The sequence below is a fragment of the Lissotriton helveticus genome, chromosome 3_1, assembly GCF_964261635.1.
Source record: "Lissotriton helveticus chromosome 3_1, aLisHel1.1, whole genome shotgun sequence".
In the NCBI taxonomy this organism is placed as follows: domain Eukaryota; kingdom Metazoa; phylum Chordata; class Amphibia; order Caudata; family Salamandridae; genus Lissotriton; species Lissotriton helveticus.
In genome coordinates this window covers 549,310,513-549,330,152 of record NC_136061.1, presented here as the reverse complement: position 1 = coordinate 549,330,152, position 19,640 = coordinate 549,310,513, and the positions used below count along the sequence as shown (strand labels likewise).

General features: G+C 45.5%; 1 protein-coding gene across 1 annotated transcript in view; it reads right to left on the bottom strand.

The window, feature by feature from the left end:
- VPS8 (VPS8 subunit of CORVET complex) overlaps nucleotides 1-19,640 on the bottom strand; it is a 2,052,516-nt gene that overhangs the window by 1,376,702 nt on the left and 656,174 nt on the right. Inside the window, exon 24 of the mRNA XM_078680452.1 lies at nucleotides 5,895-5,937. Coding sequence (XP_078536578.1) covers nucleotides 5,895-5,937 — 43 coding nt within the window. The remainder of the gene's footprint in view (nucleotides 1-5,894; nucleotides 5,938-19,640) is intronic.

Here is a 19,640-nt window from a genome sequence, read left to right as displayed (position 1 = left end):
CACTAACTTCAGGTAAGTAATAGGAGGCCCACGGAACGCGTGTGCAGAGTGTGAACTCACACGTGAGATGCGTAACAACGTCTATGGACAGTACAGTTCAAGTTAAAGGTGAGTACGGACAACCCTGACTAGGTAGGACTAAAACGACTGTGGAACTGGACACTAGGACAGTTAAACTACCCTTGAGCACCGAAATGCTCTTGTTGCCTCAACCACGGGCCGCAGGTGCATAGGTGTCAAAGTGCGTCGGGTTCTCGCGTTGAAGTCAATGGAGCCTGAAAGAAAAGATGCTGCAGGCGACCAGGAGGAAGATGTCCGGTGCAATCCAAGGGTGGATTGTTGAAGAAGGAGACCTGAAAGCAGAGGGGACAATGTTCACAGTCACTAGCCAGTGACTGGAGTGGAACCAGGAAGGAACCAGATATCGTCGTCGCGGACGCTTGACTCTGCAGCCACGTGGACCAGGAGGTGTCTTCGATGACCAGGATGGAGGCACGAGCTGTCCCACGCAGGCTCTCGCTGTCGGCGGTGTTGGATCCGGAATCAGCGTCAACAGGCCTTGGCAAAGGCAACCCACGCGGTGAGTGAAGAAAGCGTCTGGTGCGGACTAGGAGAGTCCGGGGTGCCCCTCTTTTGGAAGGGAGCAAGGGCCAGTCTGGAGCAACCAGACCAGCAGCAGTGAAGATTCAAAGGTTCAAAGGTAGGGTGGTGCTAGCACCTCCCAAGGCAGGAAACCCTTTGTCCAAGCCATCCTCGCTGGAAGGACTCCCAGCAGCAGGAGGTCAGACTTCTGTCTGTGGTGGCAGCATCCATTTTGTGTTGCTGAGGCTCGAGTTAACTTTAACCGGGGTTCACAGTTACATACATGTCGTGTCCCTCTAGAAGGGTGGAATGCTACCCCCGTCGCCAGAATTGGCGAGGGGGTAGTATTCCAAATCGTATGACACCTTACTCGACATGTTTTGATAATGTTATACCAGAGTTAGCATTTAACCGCGAGGATTATAATGCACTTAAGAGTATATGGTATAGCGTTATCATGGAACAGCTATTAGGACTTGGTTCCGCAAGCTGCAAACGGGCTCAGCTCATGCCAGAGCACCATCTCACATAATTCCAAGCACTCTGCCTTCAGGATTTCTAAGGCCTTCCATAGGAGTGACTGATAGGAATATATGTGTCCATTTTAGGGTTAGATATAGGTATACTATATCTACAGCAAAGGGTGTTTACACCACCTTGCCCCAGCTGGCATGCAGCCAGTTGTGTCAGATTTAGATGGCCAGCCAGGGGTGGCATAATACATGCTTCAGCCCCTGGTAGGCCCTGGGTACACCTATGCCCTGAGTACAGGGACTGATAAGGTGGCCCAGTACCAATTGGTAAATGCACCTAAAGTACATGGTTGTGAATTTAGAGAGAGAACAGCTAGGCTGTGGGTCTGATTAGCAGGCCCACAGCCAGGGAAAGTCGTAAACCAGTGAAGCAAAAAGCAAAAATCTGGGGTGACCATAGGATTGCAGACCCCACTCTCCTACAGCCTTGTGTTGTAGGAAGGACGAGAGCGGACCCAAATCTTTAAGGTGCAATTATTTATTTGTGCAAGTACCCCGCACCTTAGCCATGACGCGTTTCGGGCCCCCTTGGCACTTGATCACATGACACGCTATGGAGTGATTCTCGACAATTTAAAGTGGTGGTGCACGTTGCTATGGAAATCCTCATCATAGACATAAACGAAATACATATTTTTAGCAGCTCATCTATAAAAACATAATAAATACTGTTTTGGAATCACCAACCTGTTTACAAATGATAAATATACATCATTAGTAAAACCAGAAAGATAAAGAGGTCAACGCAGTTCCTGCTAAAATAGCAATTAAAAATCATTGTGACATTATATCATGTAAACATTATATACTTGTTGGGATTATGTCTGGAAATGATTGTAAAATACACTTACTGACAAATGTAAGATGTTATACATCTCTCAGTAGTCGTTCCGGACATTGACATTGCTATGTACTTCTGCTAATATGATATGTCAAATGATAGTTCACGATTTATGATAAACAATGTTCATCAATAGCAATGTGCAAAATTGTGCAAAAAAACTAGTGCAATTAACGTGTGCATACCAAAAAATTTGCAAAATCCGCAATTTACCATTTAAAACCTATAAATAATAAATGCATATTTTAAGAAAATATTTGTGTTAAAAAGAATTGATTAAGACTTTAAAATGTGGAGAAGCGTGGCTCAGTGGTTAGAGGCGGCAGACCCGGAAGCTGAGATCAGCCGTGGACCAGGGTTCGATTCCCCGCCTCGGTGGGTCTCGGGCTCAAAATTCCACGGACTCGACAATTCTCGCTCCGGTGCCTACTCGACTCACGGGGTCACACTCTGCGACTCTGGGCAATAGCTTGCTTAATCTCCACTACGGCCCCTCGCGGCGGGATGCCTGGCTTTCACCTTGTGAATACCCTGCTGGGGTATCTCACAGGGGAATACCAGGACGGGTTCCCTAAGCAAGCGCCTTGAGACCCCTTGGTGATTAGTGCGCTATATAAATCGAAATACATTTACATTTACATTTACATTTAAAATCAATTTAATTCTTAAAATTAAAAAAAAAACGGATCATTCATTTCAGATATATTGTTCCCATATAGACACCAAATGGCTAACATGCTATCAACTAGAAGATACATCAAGAACATAAGAATGAATATGCTGACAATTTATAAACATGTATAGAAATCCTCCCCTGCATTCAGACCATTGGGATGTTTACTATCCAGGTTAAGAATGTTGTGGGTTTCTAATTTACGGAGGATCCCCTCTCTGTCGCCACCTCTTCTCAGGGGTATGACTGCATCTATTACATAAAATTTTAACTATCTCAGATCTCTTTTGTGATAGTCATTAAAATGTCTTGCGACAGGGTAAGCCTCATCACAGTTAGTGATGGCCCTCATGTGTTGCAACACCCTCTTATGTACTGGAAGTTTAGTGCTTCCAACATATCTGAGTGCACATGGGCACTCCAACACATAAATAGCATATTCAGTTTTGCATGTTAAATATTTGGGGATGGGAATTTGTTTCTCAAAAAAGGGAGAGGTATAAGATCTTTTATTGACCCCATGCTTACAGGCTTTGCATGTCATGCATTTAAAAAAAAAAAACGTCCGGGAGCTGAGCCAATCGGTCTTGGCCAAGACCTCTAGGCTGCTGCTCACTAGGCTGTTTAGCATTGATCCTGCTTTTCTGTATGTGATGGTGGGGGAATTCAAAGATCCCATCATTAGGATTGGGTCATTATGAATAAGTGCCCAATGTTTACACATGATTTTCCTAATCGCCTGGTGTTGTTTATTGTAAGTTATTATTAACCGGATAGGATTAGGCTCAGTCACTGGGTGGTCTATTTGTTTCATAGCTTTTGTTAACAATGCTGCATCTCTGGGTAAGGCCTCTGTACGCTTAATGGCAGATGTAATAATTTTATCTGTATAGCCTCTTGCTAAAAAGCGCAAGCGGCAGGCTGCTTGAGCTTCCACCACATCTTGTTGTCTGCTGCAAATATGTTTGATGCGTAGCATCTCCCCATAGGGGATGCTATAAATCAAGTGGCGTGGATGGTGGCTAGTCGCATGCAGCAGTGTGTTACCTGCCGTGGCCTTGCGGTGCAGTTTAGTTTGAATTGTCTGTTTGTCTATAAAAACTTTGACATCCAGAAAGTTGACTGTGGATTTACTTACATTGGAGGTGAATTTTAGGGTTAGGGAATTGTTATTCAGATCATCAATAAAAGCATTTACGAACCCCTCATCACCTCTCCAAATCAAAAACAAGTTGTCAATGTACCTATATATACATACAACATTATTGTGCATGGTTTCAGCAAACTGGACTCCGAGAACCTGCTTCTCCCATAGCCCCATGTGTAAGCACGCATAGCTAGGGGAGAAGCAGGAACCCATCGCCACCCCTCTAGTCTGTTGGAAACACATCTGCTGAAACATAAAAAAGTTATTGTATAGGCACATTTCAATCATGTTCACAAGCATATTGTTGTGCGAATGACAATGCAAAGGCCTTTTATCCAAGAAATGTTTCACAGCTTTAAGGCCATCAACATGATTGATACTGGTGTATAGAGAGGTCACGTCTAACGTGATAAGTAAGTAATCCTCCTGCCATGTAATGTCTTTTAGCTTTCTAAGGAAATCTCCTGTATCCTGTATAAAGGTGGGTAGGCTAATCATGTGTTCCTGTAAAAAGAAATCGATGTATTTGGAAGTGTTTTCAAGGAGGCTGCTACAGGCAGAGATGATGGGCCTGCCCGGTGGATTAGAAGGATACTTATGTATTTTGGGTATAAAATAAATGCAGGGTATCACAGGGTGATCCTTTTTAAAAAATGTAAACTCAGAGCTTAACAAACCCAAACCTTTCCAGGCCACCAGTTTTATATAAAAGCTGTCCCAAAATGCCTTTACTGTTGCCACATCCACCCTTTTATAACAATCTTTGTCATTTAGGTGGCGCCATGCCTCTTCCATGTATTTCTCCCTTGGCCATATGATAACGTTCCCACCTTTATCTGCCTGGCGAATAATCACAGATTTGTTAGCTTGTAATTTTTTAATCAAATCATGGTATTGTTGATCATGTTTAGAATATTTGAATTTACTCCGTGCCACTTTATGCTGCAATTTTTTGATGTCTGTAGTTACTAAATCATGGTAATAGTCTATGTTGTCCTTGACCATTACCGGACAAAAAGTAGATTTTGCTTTAAAATCCGTAAGACCGGCCCCCCATAGTTGCCAGGTTCATATCACTTGCTGATAATTGAGTACTTTCACTTTGGAACTCAACTAAGTCCAATTTCAGACTCATATCGCCTGCTATTAGAATACCAGGGCTATCCACTGCAGCCGCAGTCCCACCTGGTGTTCTCTCCTTTATCGGTTTTGAGGCAAAGAACTTCTTGAGTTTCATCTTACGTATATACTGAAACACGTCAACCCTCGTTTGAGCATACCCAAAATTGCTGGCACGGCTATATGATAGTCCCAGAGACAAGATTTGCGTCTCTGCTGTGCTGAGCTCAATAACAGATAAGTTCACTACAGACATCGCATTGGTTACAGCCATTATTGTGGTGCTTGCTTGCGTTTCCAATAATTGTTGGTTTTATATATTTTTGTATATATATTTATATAAAGTTAGGTATGCCTTTACCTAAGGATTTATTTTTGTCAAGTATTGTTCCACTGATACAAAAAGGGTTCCCGAGATATTCTATATGTACTGTGTATATGCAGAGGTGTTCAGTTTTAATGAAGATCTCATGACGGAAAAGCTGGCATTTTGTGATTCATATACACACAGCAATGTACTGGCTTTCCCGCGATCTGCATGCGTTATGCCTTTAAATTGGATTTTTTTGCTCTCGTCATTTGGGAATTGTTTTTGGAAATCCTGGGCCACATTCCCCTTACACTGTGGCCCAAAGGTAGAGGTGTAACGAAAACGTCCACACCACCTACCACTTTTGCTGGGGGGAGCCCCCTGGAGTTTGGGGCCTCCCCACACCGCAGGGGCTTATGATGGCCACTGACCAAATGGTGGACATCCACCATTACGGAGAAAACACGAACTGGACCAGCCAGGTGTAATCCAAGTACTACTTTCTCACCTTCCTCATCAGTGGCTCCTTGCAGCCGCGCACAACAATTAATTTATGAAGACCGCAGATTGAAGGGTTACATTAGTTTATATTCTGAAACAACCGTGCTCTAGCCACCGAACAAAAAGTACAACTAAACAGTGTAGAACAAAAATGGTTTCAGTGCAGGCATATGTAGAATTAATCTTACCTAATGTATACAAGGAGCTTGTTTCCCATGACAACATGTTCATCTAGAAAAATCAAATAAGAAAACAGTATGACAGTTATACTGAACATATTTAATGGTAATCAAGCATATTCTGTGTACCAATCAGAGATTAAAAATGTCTCATTTCCACATGGGGATCAGAAAAAGTGACATTAAACAAGCTGTGAAAAAACAGCAATGAGTGAGGTGACATTTCATTTTCAATAAGGTTTTATACCCAGTGGCTTACAGCCCTGATCAGAGCAGTAAAACACAGAATGTAGTGGGAACATGAATCACAAAATGAGTCAACAGACACAGTAAATGTTTAGGTCAGTGATGAGCAAAATACTCTGTAAACTGTTAAACATGTTGCTCATAAAATGATACAAGGGGAAAGCAAATGTATCTATTTAGTTATCCTTAAGCTTACCTTGCTTAAATAACCCTGCAAATGTGCCTTATCCAAGGACGTGAACTGAGTATGTAGAAACCTCAAGCTAAAGCATGTGAAGCCCTCTGCAAAGGTCCTCCTGGGCCTCAATATCATGCGCGGCCCGAGCCCCTCCTGACCCCCACCTCCCTGTAGCGTACAGTGTACCCCAACCTGGAAGGCACCTAATGTACCCCATGGAAAATTATGAGAAGGTGAAATTCCACTTTTCACAAAGTAAACAGTAAATGTGTTGTGAGTTCCATGCCCCTTACTGTGAATTGACTGGTTTACATCACAACCGTCCCAGATCGTTGTGTGAAGGAGCACTGGTGTATTCCTTCATGGGTATTTGACAAGGTCAAGAGGCGAACGGGTGTTGTATCTGGAGAGTGTAGTTATAGATGAATCTATACAATAAACTCATTTACACACCGAGCAACCCTGCATACAATATAAACCTCACAACTGCATATTATACACAAACCTTTGTGCAAGCACATTACCTCTAAGCTAACACACACATTAAACACCTTCGTTACCGTTATTATAACGTGATTTCTGCCGACCACACATAACTTTGAGGCGAGTGCCTTAAAACTTAAGCTAGTTTAACAAACTTTGTTGGAAACCAGAAGTGTCCTTGTTATTTTCTTGTTCCTTACTGTCAATGTCATTGGAGGCAGACCGTCAAAGGTTTAATAAAAAATGTATGTTTTGGCAGACTATAGTATTACAGGCATTGACCCTACCTGACCTGACAAGATTGCACACCTTATGCCACCTCCTTTTTGATCTCACCTCTCAACCCTGCATACATTTGGATGGTATTTTGTACTGGCAATTAAAGTCAAGGTGACTGGGCACGGGGTGTAGTGGAATGTTACACCTCGTAGACCGTGCTCTCTAGGTACCCCTTAAGGTCGTTAGCGAAGAATTTAAAGGCACCATAAGACTATACTCTGTGCCCATTGACTGCTGTGCATAGATGCTGCGGACATTCCTCTGATCAGGACATTGGGTGCATGCCATGGTATCAGAAGAAGCGACTCTTTCACAGCTAAATGATTCATTTTAGTTGCTTCAAGGTTTTACTTTGTAACCATTAAATACTTTCAATTCAATAGTTTAAGGTGGAGATATAACGATAGATAGTAATGTGGGTAATGCCTCTTCCTTAATGGCCTTTCATAATCTTCAAAAATCTTACTGACTGCTACATCTTATCAGACCAGTAGCACAATTAAACAATTACATGCTTGGTATGTGCTCAGCAAATGATTAAATATTAACAATTACATTACAAGCAAAGTAGCGCAATTTCCAGCATCATCAGCAAACTTTTCATAACAATAAGCCACCTTGATTAGCATTCAGAAACGCTATGGGTTAAATGTAGGCAATATTTTTCTAGTTTTTCCATGTAGTTAGCAGTAGATAGTAAAACCCTCATTGTAGTTTTATCCACGCAAGATTCATGCAGACACCCACAGGACACAGAGACAGGAACATGATTAGTCAGGGCATTTATCCTGGATGGTCATCTTGAGAAGAACTAGTAGGCTCTTCATGTGATATTGAATGGCGGGAGGTATGTTGTGTATCCGGTTAGTTAAGGGTGCAGGTACAGAACACATAACAGAGGTGGACAGTTCCTTTTTAAGAATTAATCAAACAACGGATACCAACTTCATAATCCGTAGCCAGGAAATGAAATTGAAAGAGCCAACAAGAGGAATCACAGGAACCTCAGCGGACAGACATGTAGGTATGTAAGGCAACACACCTCAAACAGGTAGGATGAAGAATGCCAAGGCATAGAAAACAGCTGGAAAGACGCTATTGTCACTCTGCACACAATGCCCCATCTACTTCAGATGGACACAGGGTCTACTGATCAACAAGGATGAGGTTAGATACCTGGGGTTACATATGACCACAGAAAAGGCTATCACATGGCTGAAAAATAGCCACGTGACTAACCTCCTTGTTAAGAAGTTTGCTGTGGAATCAAGGGAATCTCAGAATAGCTTTTGTGAAGTGTTTTAAGTCCCGAAATGAGGTAGATTCGGAGCAGAAGATATGATCTCATAGTACAGCGCATTTGGTTATGCTTAATGAGTGGTGGTATGATACTGAGTTTGACCAGGCACAATTGAAAACAACAAATGGGGTTTGAGAGACAGTTGCTGCACTTACATTACTGGGATAAGTAAAGGTTCCCTCAGCCCCACCTGGTACCCAAGCAAGACAGAGTTCAATATATGGCATGAGACTCTGAAGGACTTAAGATCGGGGAATACATTAACTAAAGAGACTCCTTTGTGGTGTGGAAAGAGGTTTCGAACAGCAAGAATTCTGCGATGGGAGACCACCAAAATATCCAGACTGGGATATGTGATGTCTGGAAGTGTCCTATGCTTTTTTGAGAATATCAAGGAGAATAACCTCCAAACGAGCCAATTTTTCTGTGACTTCTAACTGTGCCATGCAATCACTGCAAATATAGATCATTTAACTGAACTCCCTGAGGTCAAACCATTGGGGGCTAACTTAGTGGAGTGGGATTTAAGGGAGCATAAAATATCTCAAATATATCGCTGATTAGTAATTAGCATCCCAGATTCCTTTGACATGTTGAAACAAGTATGATAGAGGGAGATTGGGAATGTGACAGATGACGAACTGCAATATGCAAGAATGGCCACACATGAACCAGTATGATGCAATTCAATACTTTAAATCACAAAACACCTAACCAATGCAAGACTCAGGAGATTTGGCCTTCTAGGCCTTAGATATAAATGCCAGACCGGACCCTCATACATACAATTGCAAAATAGATACATTTGCAAAATAAGGTCGTTTTGGGAAAGTGCCTATTGCTTTAGGGGTGAAGTGAAGACCCGAAACTTGCATTGTTGCACATAATAATAGCTACTGACCTGAAACAGCTAAAAATTGCCATCATTGTGGGTTAGTTTACTTGTCACAAAAAGGAACATTACCAAGAATTGGAATAGGTTGAGCCTCATCCCTGGAAATATGAGAAAGGAGCTAGATAACTGCTTGACCTTGGAGATCCTGGTACATATAGCAATAGCATGTCAGCAGAAACGCCTGAAAGTATGGATTGGTGCCAGCAGTGGAAAAATGTCCTTGATTTATTTTCAGGCCAGAGGAAGGGTGTTGGCGTTGAAGACATGGCTGAATGGGGACACCAGGTTTGAGGATTTCTTGTGCCCAAGTGCCTGGCTGTCATGGTTGGCAAGAGGATAAATGTTTGCATCAAAATACCGTGAATGCTATTGTATCTTTCAGCAAATATCAATACATCTTTTTTTTAAAACAACAAACTGTACATCTTTTTTGCATAGTATATTTGAACTGTACACATCCATCCACGAACAAGCCTTAGCATACTAATAAGCTCACTCGTATAATCCATGACAGATTTGAAAACCCACTGCCCTGAGAATGGACCCAGATTCTCTTAGATAAGTAATACTAATGGAAGATAGAGGGAAATGGCGTTCCAGAGAGTGAACCCAGGATGGAACATGCTTTGATTTAGTGCTATTAAAGGAGATAAACACAGTCACCCCACTCTCAATGGACCAGACGGTGGAATTAGGGTGTCTGGCCAAACGAGCAATATGCAGTTCTCAGAAACATGTATGTTGGTCAATAGGAAGCAAGTATAAAGTGGCAAAGGAGGGCAAATATGCATCCAGCAAATTAATTGTCAGAAGAAGTCAAATATGAGCTTTCGGAATCTGCTTCTGTGGCCTGGTAAGTTGCATTTGTACACCCACGTTCATAAAGAACAAGTTTGATTTGCTTAAATGGAAAGAAAAATTAGGATTTTCTTGTTGATCTGCAAACAGGAAATTGGCACAACGATCAGCCATGGGGTGTGAAAAAGATACATTTCCACCCAAAACTCAAGGCATTTTTTAAAGTAATACTTGGACACAGGCTACAATGAAATCCGGAGAGAATTCAGGTTTACAGAGTTCGTCATTGCTGCTTTCAATGATTACATTGGTTTTACTGGAGTCAACCTACACATATTTAATTGGTAATCATCCATTAACAAATTAGGCAGCCACTGAATCTGACTGTACTCAAACCCAGGTCTCTATTAAGTTGTAGGAATGTTTTGAAACAACAGAATGCATATTTAAACCAAGATTTAGGACTTTGTTAGATTGATAAAGGGTGCAGACACACAGATTAAGCAGGATGGGCTTCAGTCATAAATATTTGTAAACACTTCAAGTGCCAGAAAAAAGAGAAGCGTAGTGAGATAAAACCACTGGTTGCCTTCAATTGGTAAAAAAAAAAAACTATATGGGGCGTGGCCAAAGCGTGGACCTGGTCGGATGCTCCTCTCCTGAGTTTTGTGCCTCTGATAAAGATCAATTTACAATGGTCAGGCGATTTCAGAAGTTGTTTCCTAAGTTAAATTTGCCCGGCGTGGAACGCCTCTAATACCATACGAAGTTACTAAATAAAGAGGCAGGCGCTGGAGACTGGAAGACAGGAAACAAGTTTTATTCCGACGGAGTAGAACACATCAGATCGGACAACGAGGTATCGTCTCGAGGTGCTCTCTCTACCTCTCTGAGACCTGGTCTTTTATACACTGGTTTAAGACATGTGAACGTCCTTTATTACAACAGGGACATTGTAGAGCATGAGAATGACATCAGAACGATATCTCCGACACCCCCCAGTTCCAACCCCTTCCAACACATGACAACAGTAGAGACCCTTTCCCCTCATATGATTGGGAGGGGCTATCACGCAGCTGAGTGTTCTGCCGATCTCTTTGGAATGTGTGCGCCTGATCGAATCTCCGGGGGCGGGGATGTCATGATCAATAGTGGCCTCTTTCATGAGAGGCGAGGGCGTTCGGTAATGGGCAATAAACTGTATCTTCGGGCTAGAGGATGACCAGCAGTCAGTGCTGACGTTCAGGCTCAGAGGAAGGGGACATCAAAGGAGGGGTATTCATGGACGGAAAGGACTGGTGTGGACAATCGAGCGTGGTGGAAGGGTTTATCCACAGAGGGGTATTCATGGACGGGAAGGAGGTGTTGGTCAGGCGCAGGGTGTGATTCCCTGAGACAGAGTCATGGGGGGTTTCATGGCTTGTGCATGTGAGCGCGGGGGCAGCCAGGGTGCGCGGGGAAGGCTTGCATGGTCAGGGAAATGTGCTGACGGGCGATCGTGAACAGGGAGACCGTGGTACCTAAAATGGCTGTCGTGTATTCTCATACGTGAGTCTGCAAGATGGCGTAGATAATGTTCAGTACACAAACTAAATTTCCACAGTCCTCCCTTTAACATGTCTCGCCAGCTTGTCAGTTCGGATCAATCCCCATGAGACCACGCACTTCTATTTCGTATAGGGGACTCATGTGCTCTGGTTTAAAGTTCAAAGTCTTCGGGCACATGCAGTTGGAAACGAGTGCACATAAAGATGGTAAACATTGAATACCTAAACAACACCCACATAGTATCATGATTGGTATCAATAAAAACGTTAACACTCTCCATCCCCAGTTCTTTAAAGTGTCCCAGAACCAGCCTCCAAGCGACCATCCTTCCTGTTCCTGGTGAACCTCCGAGGACAGTCTGTGGAGGTGTTCGATTGCTTTGTAGACTGAAGGTGAGTTATCTGGCACGTAGGTGCAACAGCTGGAGCCGATGATGCGGCATGCACCTCCACGGTCGGCCAGAACCACATCTAGAACAAGACGGTTTTGAAGAGCCACCAGGCGGACTGCCTGAAGCTCAGCCGTGTTGTTGGCGAGGACGCCAGCGGTGATGTTAATGGTTGTTTCTAATGCCTGAGTCAGGTGTCAGATAGCGCGGCTATTTGCCATTGGTCCCCACAGAGGAACAAGTCCCTTTGCTGCATCTAGGAACTGTGCTCCGGTGGAGTCGGCTTGTTCAACATCTCCAGCGCGCTTTTGCCGGTGGTGGTTGGCTGGAGCCACATACGTGGGAGGAAGAATGAAGGCGATGTAGCACGTACCCTTCCAGCCTTTGGGGAGCCACGTGTAAGCTTTGGTGCCACAAACAAAGTACATATTCGGTGAAGCAACAAAGGAGGGGGTGTTAGCTGAGGCCAATGTTTTGGTGATGCGGCAAGAGCTTTGACCCACCAGCTGCGTTCCTTGTCCTTCGAGGCATACGAGCCCTGTGACATTGATGACAGACAGGGCTGCAGTCAGGGTGGCAGCCGTTTGTTTCCGCAGGTGGGAGAAGGTGGATCTGGCTGGATTGTGGAGCACCTGCATTTCGACCCTTTCGTTGGCAGGGATGTTCGTAAGGAAGGTTGAACCTGAAATTGCGGGACAAAAGGGCTTTCCTGTGTTGTTCGGCCAGAACCCATAGTAGAAGTGCAACACTGTCTGACCAGAAGCAGCATTGTCCTTGTGGCTTTCTTGCATGAGGATCAACCAGGCGAGGCAAGAGCCGTGAACTGAGAAAGGTGAAGGAATAAAGGGGATGGAGTGTCCGGTAGCATGTGGGAGCAACCCACAGATCCAGCAGTTTGTGGCATTTGCAGCAAGGTTGTGCTGGTGCAACAGTTGTACAAAGGAATTGTTCCAGAATTCCCTACGCCTTTCTCGAAGCTGAGGTGAAAGGGTGATCAGGTGGTGCTCTTTCACGGTTGTTGGCTGGACAGTTGTTGGCAACATCTGGTGAGCGGGCGTGCTTTCCTCCAGGATCCAGAAGGAAGTCATGAGGAGGAGGCAGAACAGGGAGATAATGAAGAAAGCAATTGTCTTTGATTTGTGCAAATTGTCAGTTTTTGGATTCCTATAGTGGGTATTTCCTGTTGCTTTCGACGTCTTCTTATCTGGCGCTTCCATCATCTTCTTATCTGGCGCTTCCATCATCTTCATCTTCAAGGTGCTCGGTAGTGGGCAGAACCACAGACTTAGTTTAGCTTCTCTCCAGGTAACCCTTGGTTGCTTTGGGTCACCGTTCTGAGATTTTTAACTTAGTCAGTGGCCTACTTAGCCGAAGCTCCCTCCTTTCGACGCAGGAAATACCCTTCTCGAGATGGCACAGTGGGATCAGAGTGTTTTGCAAGTTCAAGTGCCTCGGTATCAGGATAGCAGTTCAGTGATGGTCGGTCTTTGTTCAGGAGCTCTTCCTGGGTGCTGACGTTGTCTGTCGTGGCCAGGGTCGAGGAAATCTTCTTGCAGTGGTGCGCATGCAGCCAATTCTTTTTCCCCTCCACTCGAAGAGCCGTCCGAGTGGTGATCAGTACTTGCCAGGGGCCCGTCCACCGGGGTTCCAGACTCTTCGCTCGTTGAAAGTTCCGGATCAAGATATAGTCACCCGGTTGGATATCGTGACCGGGACCCCTGGAAGTATCGGGGATGGCCTGCTGCACCTGTTGATGAATGACAGACAATGTCTTAGTTAACTTGTATAAATAATCTGACAGCAGGACGTCGGGGACGTCATGAATGGAGGTTGGTTTGGGGGCAGTCCAGAGGTTCATAGGCCGTCCAAACACAACCTCGTAGGGGGTCAAGTGATGCTTAGTGGGGGTGGAGCGCATCGATAGCAATGCCAGTGGAAGGGCATCGGGCCACTTAAGTCCTGTGGTGGCCACTATTTTTGACAGTTTCAGTTTCAGTGTAGCGTTGTGTCGTTCAACCAGGCCAGCGGATTGGGGGTGGAAGACCGCATGGAACCTTTGTTTGACCCCCAACCCCTTCAGGATGAGTTGGATAACTTCAGCTATGAAGTGGGGGCCATTGTCGCTCCATAAAATTCGACAAAGGCCGTAGCGGGGAAAAAACTCCTTCAGTAGTACTTTGGCAGTAGTCATGGCAGTGTTATCACGGGTCGGATAGGCTTCCACCCATTTGCTGAAGGCACATACAATGACTAATACGTACTTCAAGCCTTGGCACCTCTCTAATTGGATGTAATCCATCTGGAGGACCTCAAAGGGGTGGTCGGGGATCCCAAACCTTCCCCGGGGTACTACAGTTCCTTTCCCGGGGTTGTGTTGTAAGCAGATAAGGCACTGTTGGACTAGGCGTTTGGCTGAGTCGGGGATCTTGCCGTTGTGCCAGACTTTGGAAATGAGTTCGATCATGGGGGCAGAACCTATGTGTGCAGGGGAATGTGCCATTGTCAGTATGGGGATCAAGTATGCATCAGGCAGTAACCATTTGTTTGTGTCCTTTGTCCGCCAGCAGCCTTCGTCATCCCTTAGACCCACCCGTGCCCACTCAGTCAGTTCGTGTGGTGTGTTGGCCGATTGGATATCCCTGATCGTTTCCCTAGCGTTGGTCCATTTTTCTGCTTGTGACCTGGTCACATACATGCGTGTCGTGGCCCTATTCTCAGCTGTGGTTCGGGCAGTGATGTCGGCTAGTGCGTTTCCCTGTCCAACTAAATCTGTCACCTTCTTGTGTGCCTGACATTTGATCACTGCTAATCGTGTGGGGAGAAGGACTGCTTCAATCAGGGCGGAGACTAAATCTCCGTGAAGGATGGGTGTACCATGGGACGTCAGGAATCCCCTTTCCCTCCACAGGATCCCAAAATGATGAACTACCCCGAAGGCGTACTGGCTGTCCGTGTAAATGTTTGCCGTGGTTCCTGCTGCTATGATACATGCTCGTGTGAGGGCAATTAGTTCTGCTGCCTGTGCGGATCGTTGTGTGATGCAAGCTGTTTCAACTACTGTTCGAGCAGTCGTTACCGCATAGGCAGCAGAAGTGGTGCCGTCTGGGAGTTTGATGCAAGAGCCATCTACCCATAGTTCTCCGTCAGGGTCTGTGAAAGCAATGTCTCGGAGGTCAACTCTACTCCTAGTCTGTTCGTCCGTGAGGGTCACACAGTCGTGTATAGGGGGCACATCGGGGTCATTTTCAGGCAAGGGTAACAGCGTAGCAGGATTCAATGTCGTGCATCTCTTCAGGGTGATGTGGGGCGCAAGCAAAGTCAATTCGTATCCTGTCAGTCGTGCACTAGTCAGGTGTTGAGTCTTTGTCTGGTTCAAAAGCGTGTCAACTGCATGGGGTACTAATACTGTGAGGGAGTTCGAAAGTACAATTCCCTCACTCTGTCGGATAGAGACAGCAGCAGCGGCTACTGCTCGAAGGCAGGCTGGTAGAGCTCTGGCGACTGGATCAAGAGTGGCAGAAAAGTAGGCACAAGGGCGCTGTTTGGCGCCGATGGGCTGAGTCAGAACAGACAATGCGCATCCCTCCCTTTCGTGAGTGTAGAGGGAGAAGGGCTTGGAGTAATCTGGTGTTCCTAGAACGGGTGCCGAGCAAAGGGCATCCCGCAACTCCTTAAAGGATGCTTGGCATTCAGGGGTCCACGGGAGTGGGAACGGAACATCTTTGGTCAACAGGGAAAGTAGGGGTTTTATAATGAGACTGAAATTTGGTAGCCATTGTCGGCAGAAAGAAGTAAGGCCTACTAATGAACGGACTTGCTTCTGTGTTTTTGGAATAGGGGTGTCTAGGATGGTTTGGATTCGGTCGGGTGTAAGTTTTCTCCCTTCTTTGGACAGGAGATGACCCAGGTATGTTACTTGGGACTGACAGAACTGCAGTTTCTTTTTGGAGACTTTGTGGCCATTCTCCGCGAGAAAGTGCAAGAGTTGGATAGTGGCTGTGATTGCAAGTGGAGTGGTGTCGGCCGCCAAAAGGATATCATCGACATATTGGATCAACACCACTCCATCTGGTAGCTGGACGGCGTCCAGCTGCCTTTTTAGGGCCTGGCTGTAAATGCTGGGACTTTCAGTGTAGCCCTGGGGAGCTCTACAAAATCGGTATGAACGGTTTTTTAAAGTGAAACCGAAGAGATAACGGCTGTCTGGATGGATGGTGATAGAGAAAAATGCATTTTTAAGATCTATAACGGTGAAGGTGGTGGCAGTGGACGGGATGAGAGTCAGAATGGTGGCGATGTCTGAGACTACGGGGTACTGTGGCACCACCACTTTGTTGACTTCTCGCAGGTCGATGATGAAGCGGTACGCTTTCTCATCCCCCTCACCTTGCTTCTTAACAATGGGTAGGATTGGACTATTGCAGACATTACTAACCACGTCCTCTACCACTCCTGCATCTACCAAGGACTGAATAATTGCTACCAACGCCTTCTCGCCTTCGGGCGATATCCGGTACTGTGGGAGTTTCGGGAGTATTGCATCTGGTCGAACAGTTATGTGTACAGGATCGATCATCATTCGTCCCACATCCGAGTCGTTTCTGGCCCATAGGTGCAGGGGTAGTGAATCGAGCAAGGATAGGTCAGCATCTGTTAAAGTGCACATATGTCGTGCGGGGTAGGGTCCGGTCAAGTTCGGGTTGTCGTACAGGATGACTCGGACTCCTTCCGGGGAACACCTAATAGTAGCTCGGAAATGTTTCAGTAAATCAATACCCATAATAGCGTCAGGGGAGTTGGAGGAGAGCAGAAACGTCGTGTCAGTGGGATTGTTTCCTAGGTCAAAGGAGATAGGTACCGACAGGGGATTAGTGGAGGGCGTCCCATCGAAACCTATCGAGGTAATGTGCGAGCCAGACAAGGGCGCCCTTGGAATCAGTCGTTTTGATAACACACTACGTGTCGCTCCAGTGTCTACCAAAAATGGAGACTTTGTACCCAGGACCTTAGCAGTGACATAAGGACCTTGCTGGTCAACACAGAGCTCGACTGGATCCCTCCCTTTCCCCTGGCAGTCCTATGCAGAGTCGTGAGCATTGTTGCCATCGGACTGCTGGTACTGATTCTGTCGGGGGCGGTCAAATGTGTTTGATTTACCAGATCGGTCATTGGTGGTGTCGTGGTTCTGTCCTCGTCCCTGCCCTCCAGTTTTGGGGCCATTTGCCATGTCCCTTGTCTCCTTATTTTTAATCAGTTCCCGAAGGGCTAGGCATTGAGACTTCCAATGTCCAAATTCTTTACAAAATGCACATTGGTTCTCATCAAGGTCGGTTCGTGGAGCGCCAGGGGTGGGGTTACGGTCTCTAGGGGTCGAATTCCTAGGGGTATTTGACTGGTAATTTCCCCTATACCGTTCCCTCCCTGTGGTCACTCCCTGTAGTTGTGCAATCATTACTCGTTCCTTTAGGTCCTTTTTCTTTTTCTCAGTTGCCCTTTCGTTCTCGTTCTTTTGGTGTTCATAATACTGAGCCATCTGAAGGATAGCTGTGGGTTTAGAGGCTCCCCAACTACTTTCGCTAGTCTGTAACTTTTGGGAGACCTCTTGCGATAGCCCCTTTACGTAGTTCTGCACGAATAGGTGTTGTCCGGTTGCGGTGGTCATGTCTTGGCCACTGTAGTCGGAGAACACTGTTTCAAATCGTGAGAAGTATTCTGACACGTCCTCTTGAGGTTTCTGGCGGCAGGCTGTGACTATCGACCAGTCTACCTTCTTTTCTGGGATCAACGTTTTTAGCTTCTGCACTATTTTGTCGGGGAGTTCCAATATGTCTTTTACAGGTTTCTTTCCGGGCTCTCGCTGCCTATCTAGTTCATCGAGTTTTGTCCAGGTGTGTCCGAACAGATCTGTGTGGTCGGCTCTCCGGATTTGCTTCCACACATCAGCCGGCAGACACAACCCGAAAAACAAATCCATGTCCGCTAGAGTCATTATGGTTGAGCCCAAGGCTGTGCCTAATTCAGTATAAAATGCTGTAGGGTTCTTTCTTAAATCGGGCAGGGTTTGTCTAAAAGTTAAAATATCTTGCCGATCCCATGGTAGGTAAACCCAGTTGTACACAACCCTCCCTTTGGCATCTACATGGTTGATATCATCGTTCGTTCCCTGACCTCTTGGGGGAACCCAATAGGGGGCGGCTTCTCTGATAGGCATCATGGTGTTGGCTGCTTCTAATGAGGGCCCAATCGTCTCAGGGACTGTGATCTTGACTTCTGGTTTCTGTTCCGCGAGGTGGCGGAAGACCTCAAGCGTTTGCATGAAGAGGTCCGTCACATCGCTTTCAGCCCCATCTCCGACATCGACCCTTCTATATAGAGCCGTCACTTTAGCAGGACCCTTAGTCTGGTACCTATCCTCATACGCGTTCAGGGTGTGGTAGCTGAACCGTAAAATAAAATGCCGTCTGTGACTACCGGCATGCGAGTTGTGCATATTCATCGTATATTCTTCGCTCTCTTTTCGTTCTACCAGGGTTTTTGTTATTTGGTCGATTCCATCCCGCTCATCTTTGCTCAACCTGTTTGGTCTAGCTGTTAGATGCCTGTTGGTCTCATGCTCATCTGCTATTGTTACCAACGCGGCTGGTGCGAAGGCCGTAAGAGCCGGGGCACTAGCGCTATGGTCACCCATGCCTGCACTTTGAACTGGTGAGTGTTGTGCTAGAGGTTGGCAGGGAGCATATGGAGGAGGCATGTAGATAATTAGAGGACCGAGCAGTAACTCGTCATTTGCCCGCTGTTTGGAGGGAATCTCCGGGTAGAGCGCAGAGGTGGTCCTGACAGGGCATTGACCTGTCAGTCCTGGTTCTTGCGTTTGTTTAACTTCCTCTCTTCTTCTTATTTCTTCATCTAGTTCTTTTGCAGCCAGATGGGCTGCTTTGCGTAATTCTTTCACTGTTTTTGCTTCTTCCTTTTTTTTGCGATGGTCTACTTCTTTGCGCCACATGCCAATACTAACAAGCATAGTGGGCGTTACCTTATTTATTTTTACAGCTGCTTCTAGTGTTTTTATTTTATTTTCATCAAAAGAACCTATCAGTGGCCACTGGTTTTTAGGATCCCTTTTTGTATATTTATGCCATAACTTACTATAAGCTATAGCGACTAGTCCTTGTTTAGTAAACATGTCCTTATTAGGGGTGCCCTCCAGTGGAGCTGGATGGTTCATCTCTAATAAGCGGTCCGGGTTGACCCAACTATGAGCCAATGGGGAGAAGATAGGCATGACGGATTACAATGGGGGGCAAAAGCCTGCACTACCTATCTTTTCACTATTTGCAAAGACTGGACAGAATATTCTATTCTACGCTATTTGCAAACAGGGAATACCTCCAGAAAGAACCAATTCCCAAAACAGTCAATGTTTGGGCAAACAATCAATCAATGAAGGAGTGGAATAGGTACGACGTGTTAAAGTTTTGCGTTACCTACCCTTCACTATCGGCAAAGGGAGAGAGAATATTCCTATTCTTCCCCGTTTGTAGACAGAGAAGATCCTTAAGAGAACCAACTTCGAACAATTCAATGCTCGATTCAATCAATCAATCAATGGGGAGAAAAAAAGAATAGGCACGACGTGTTAA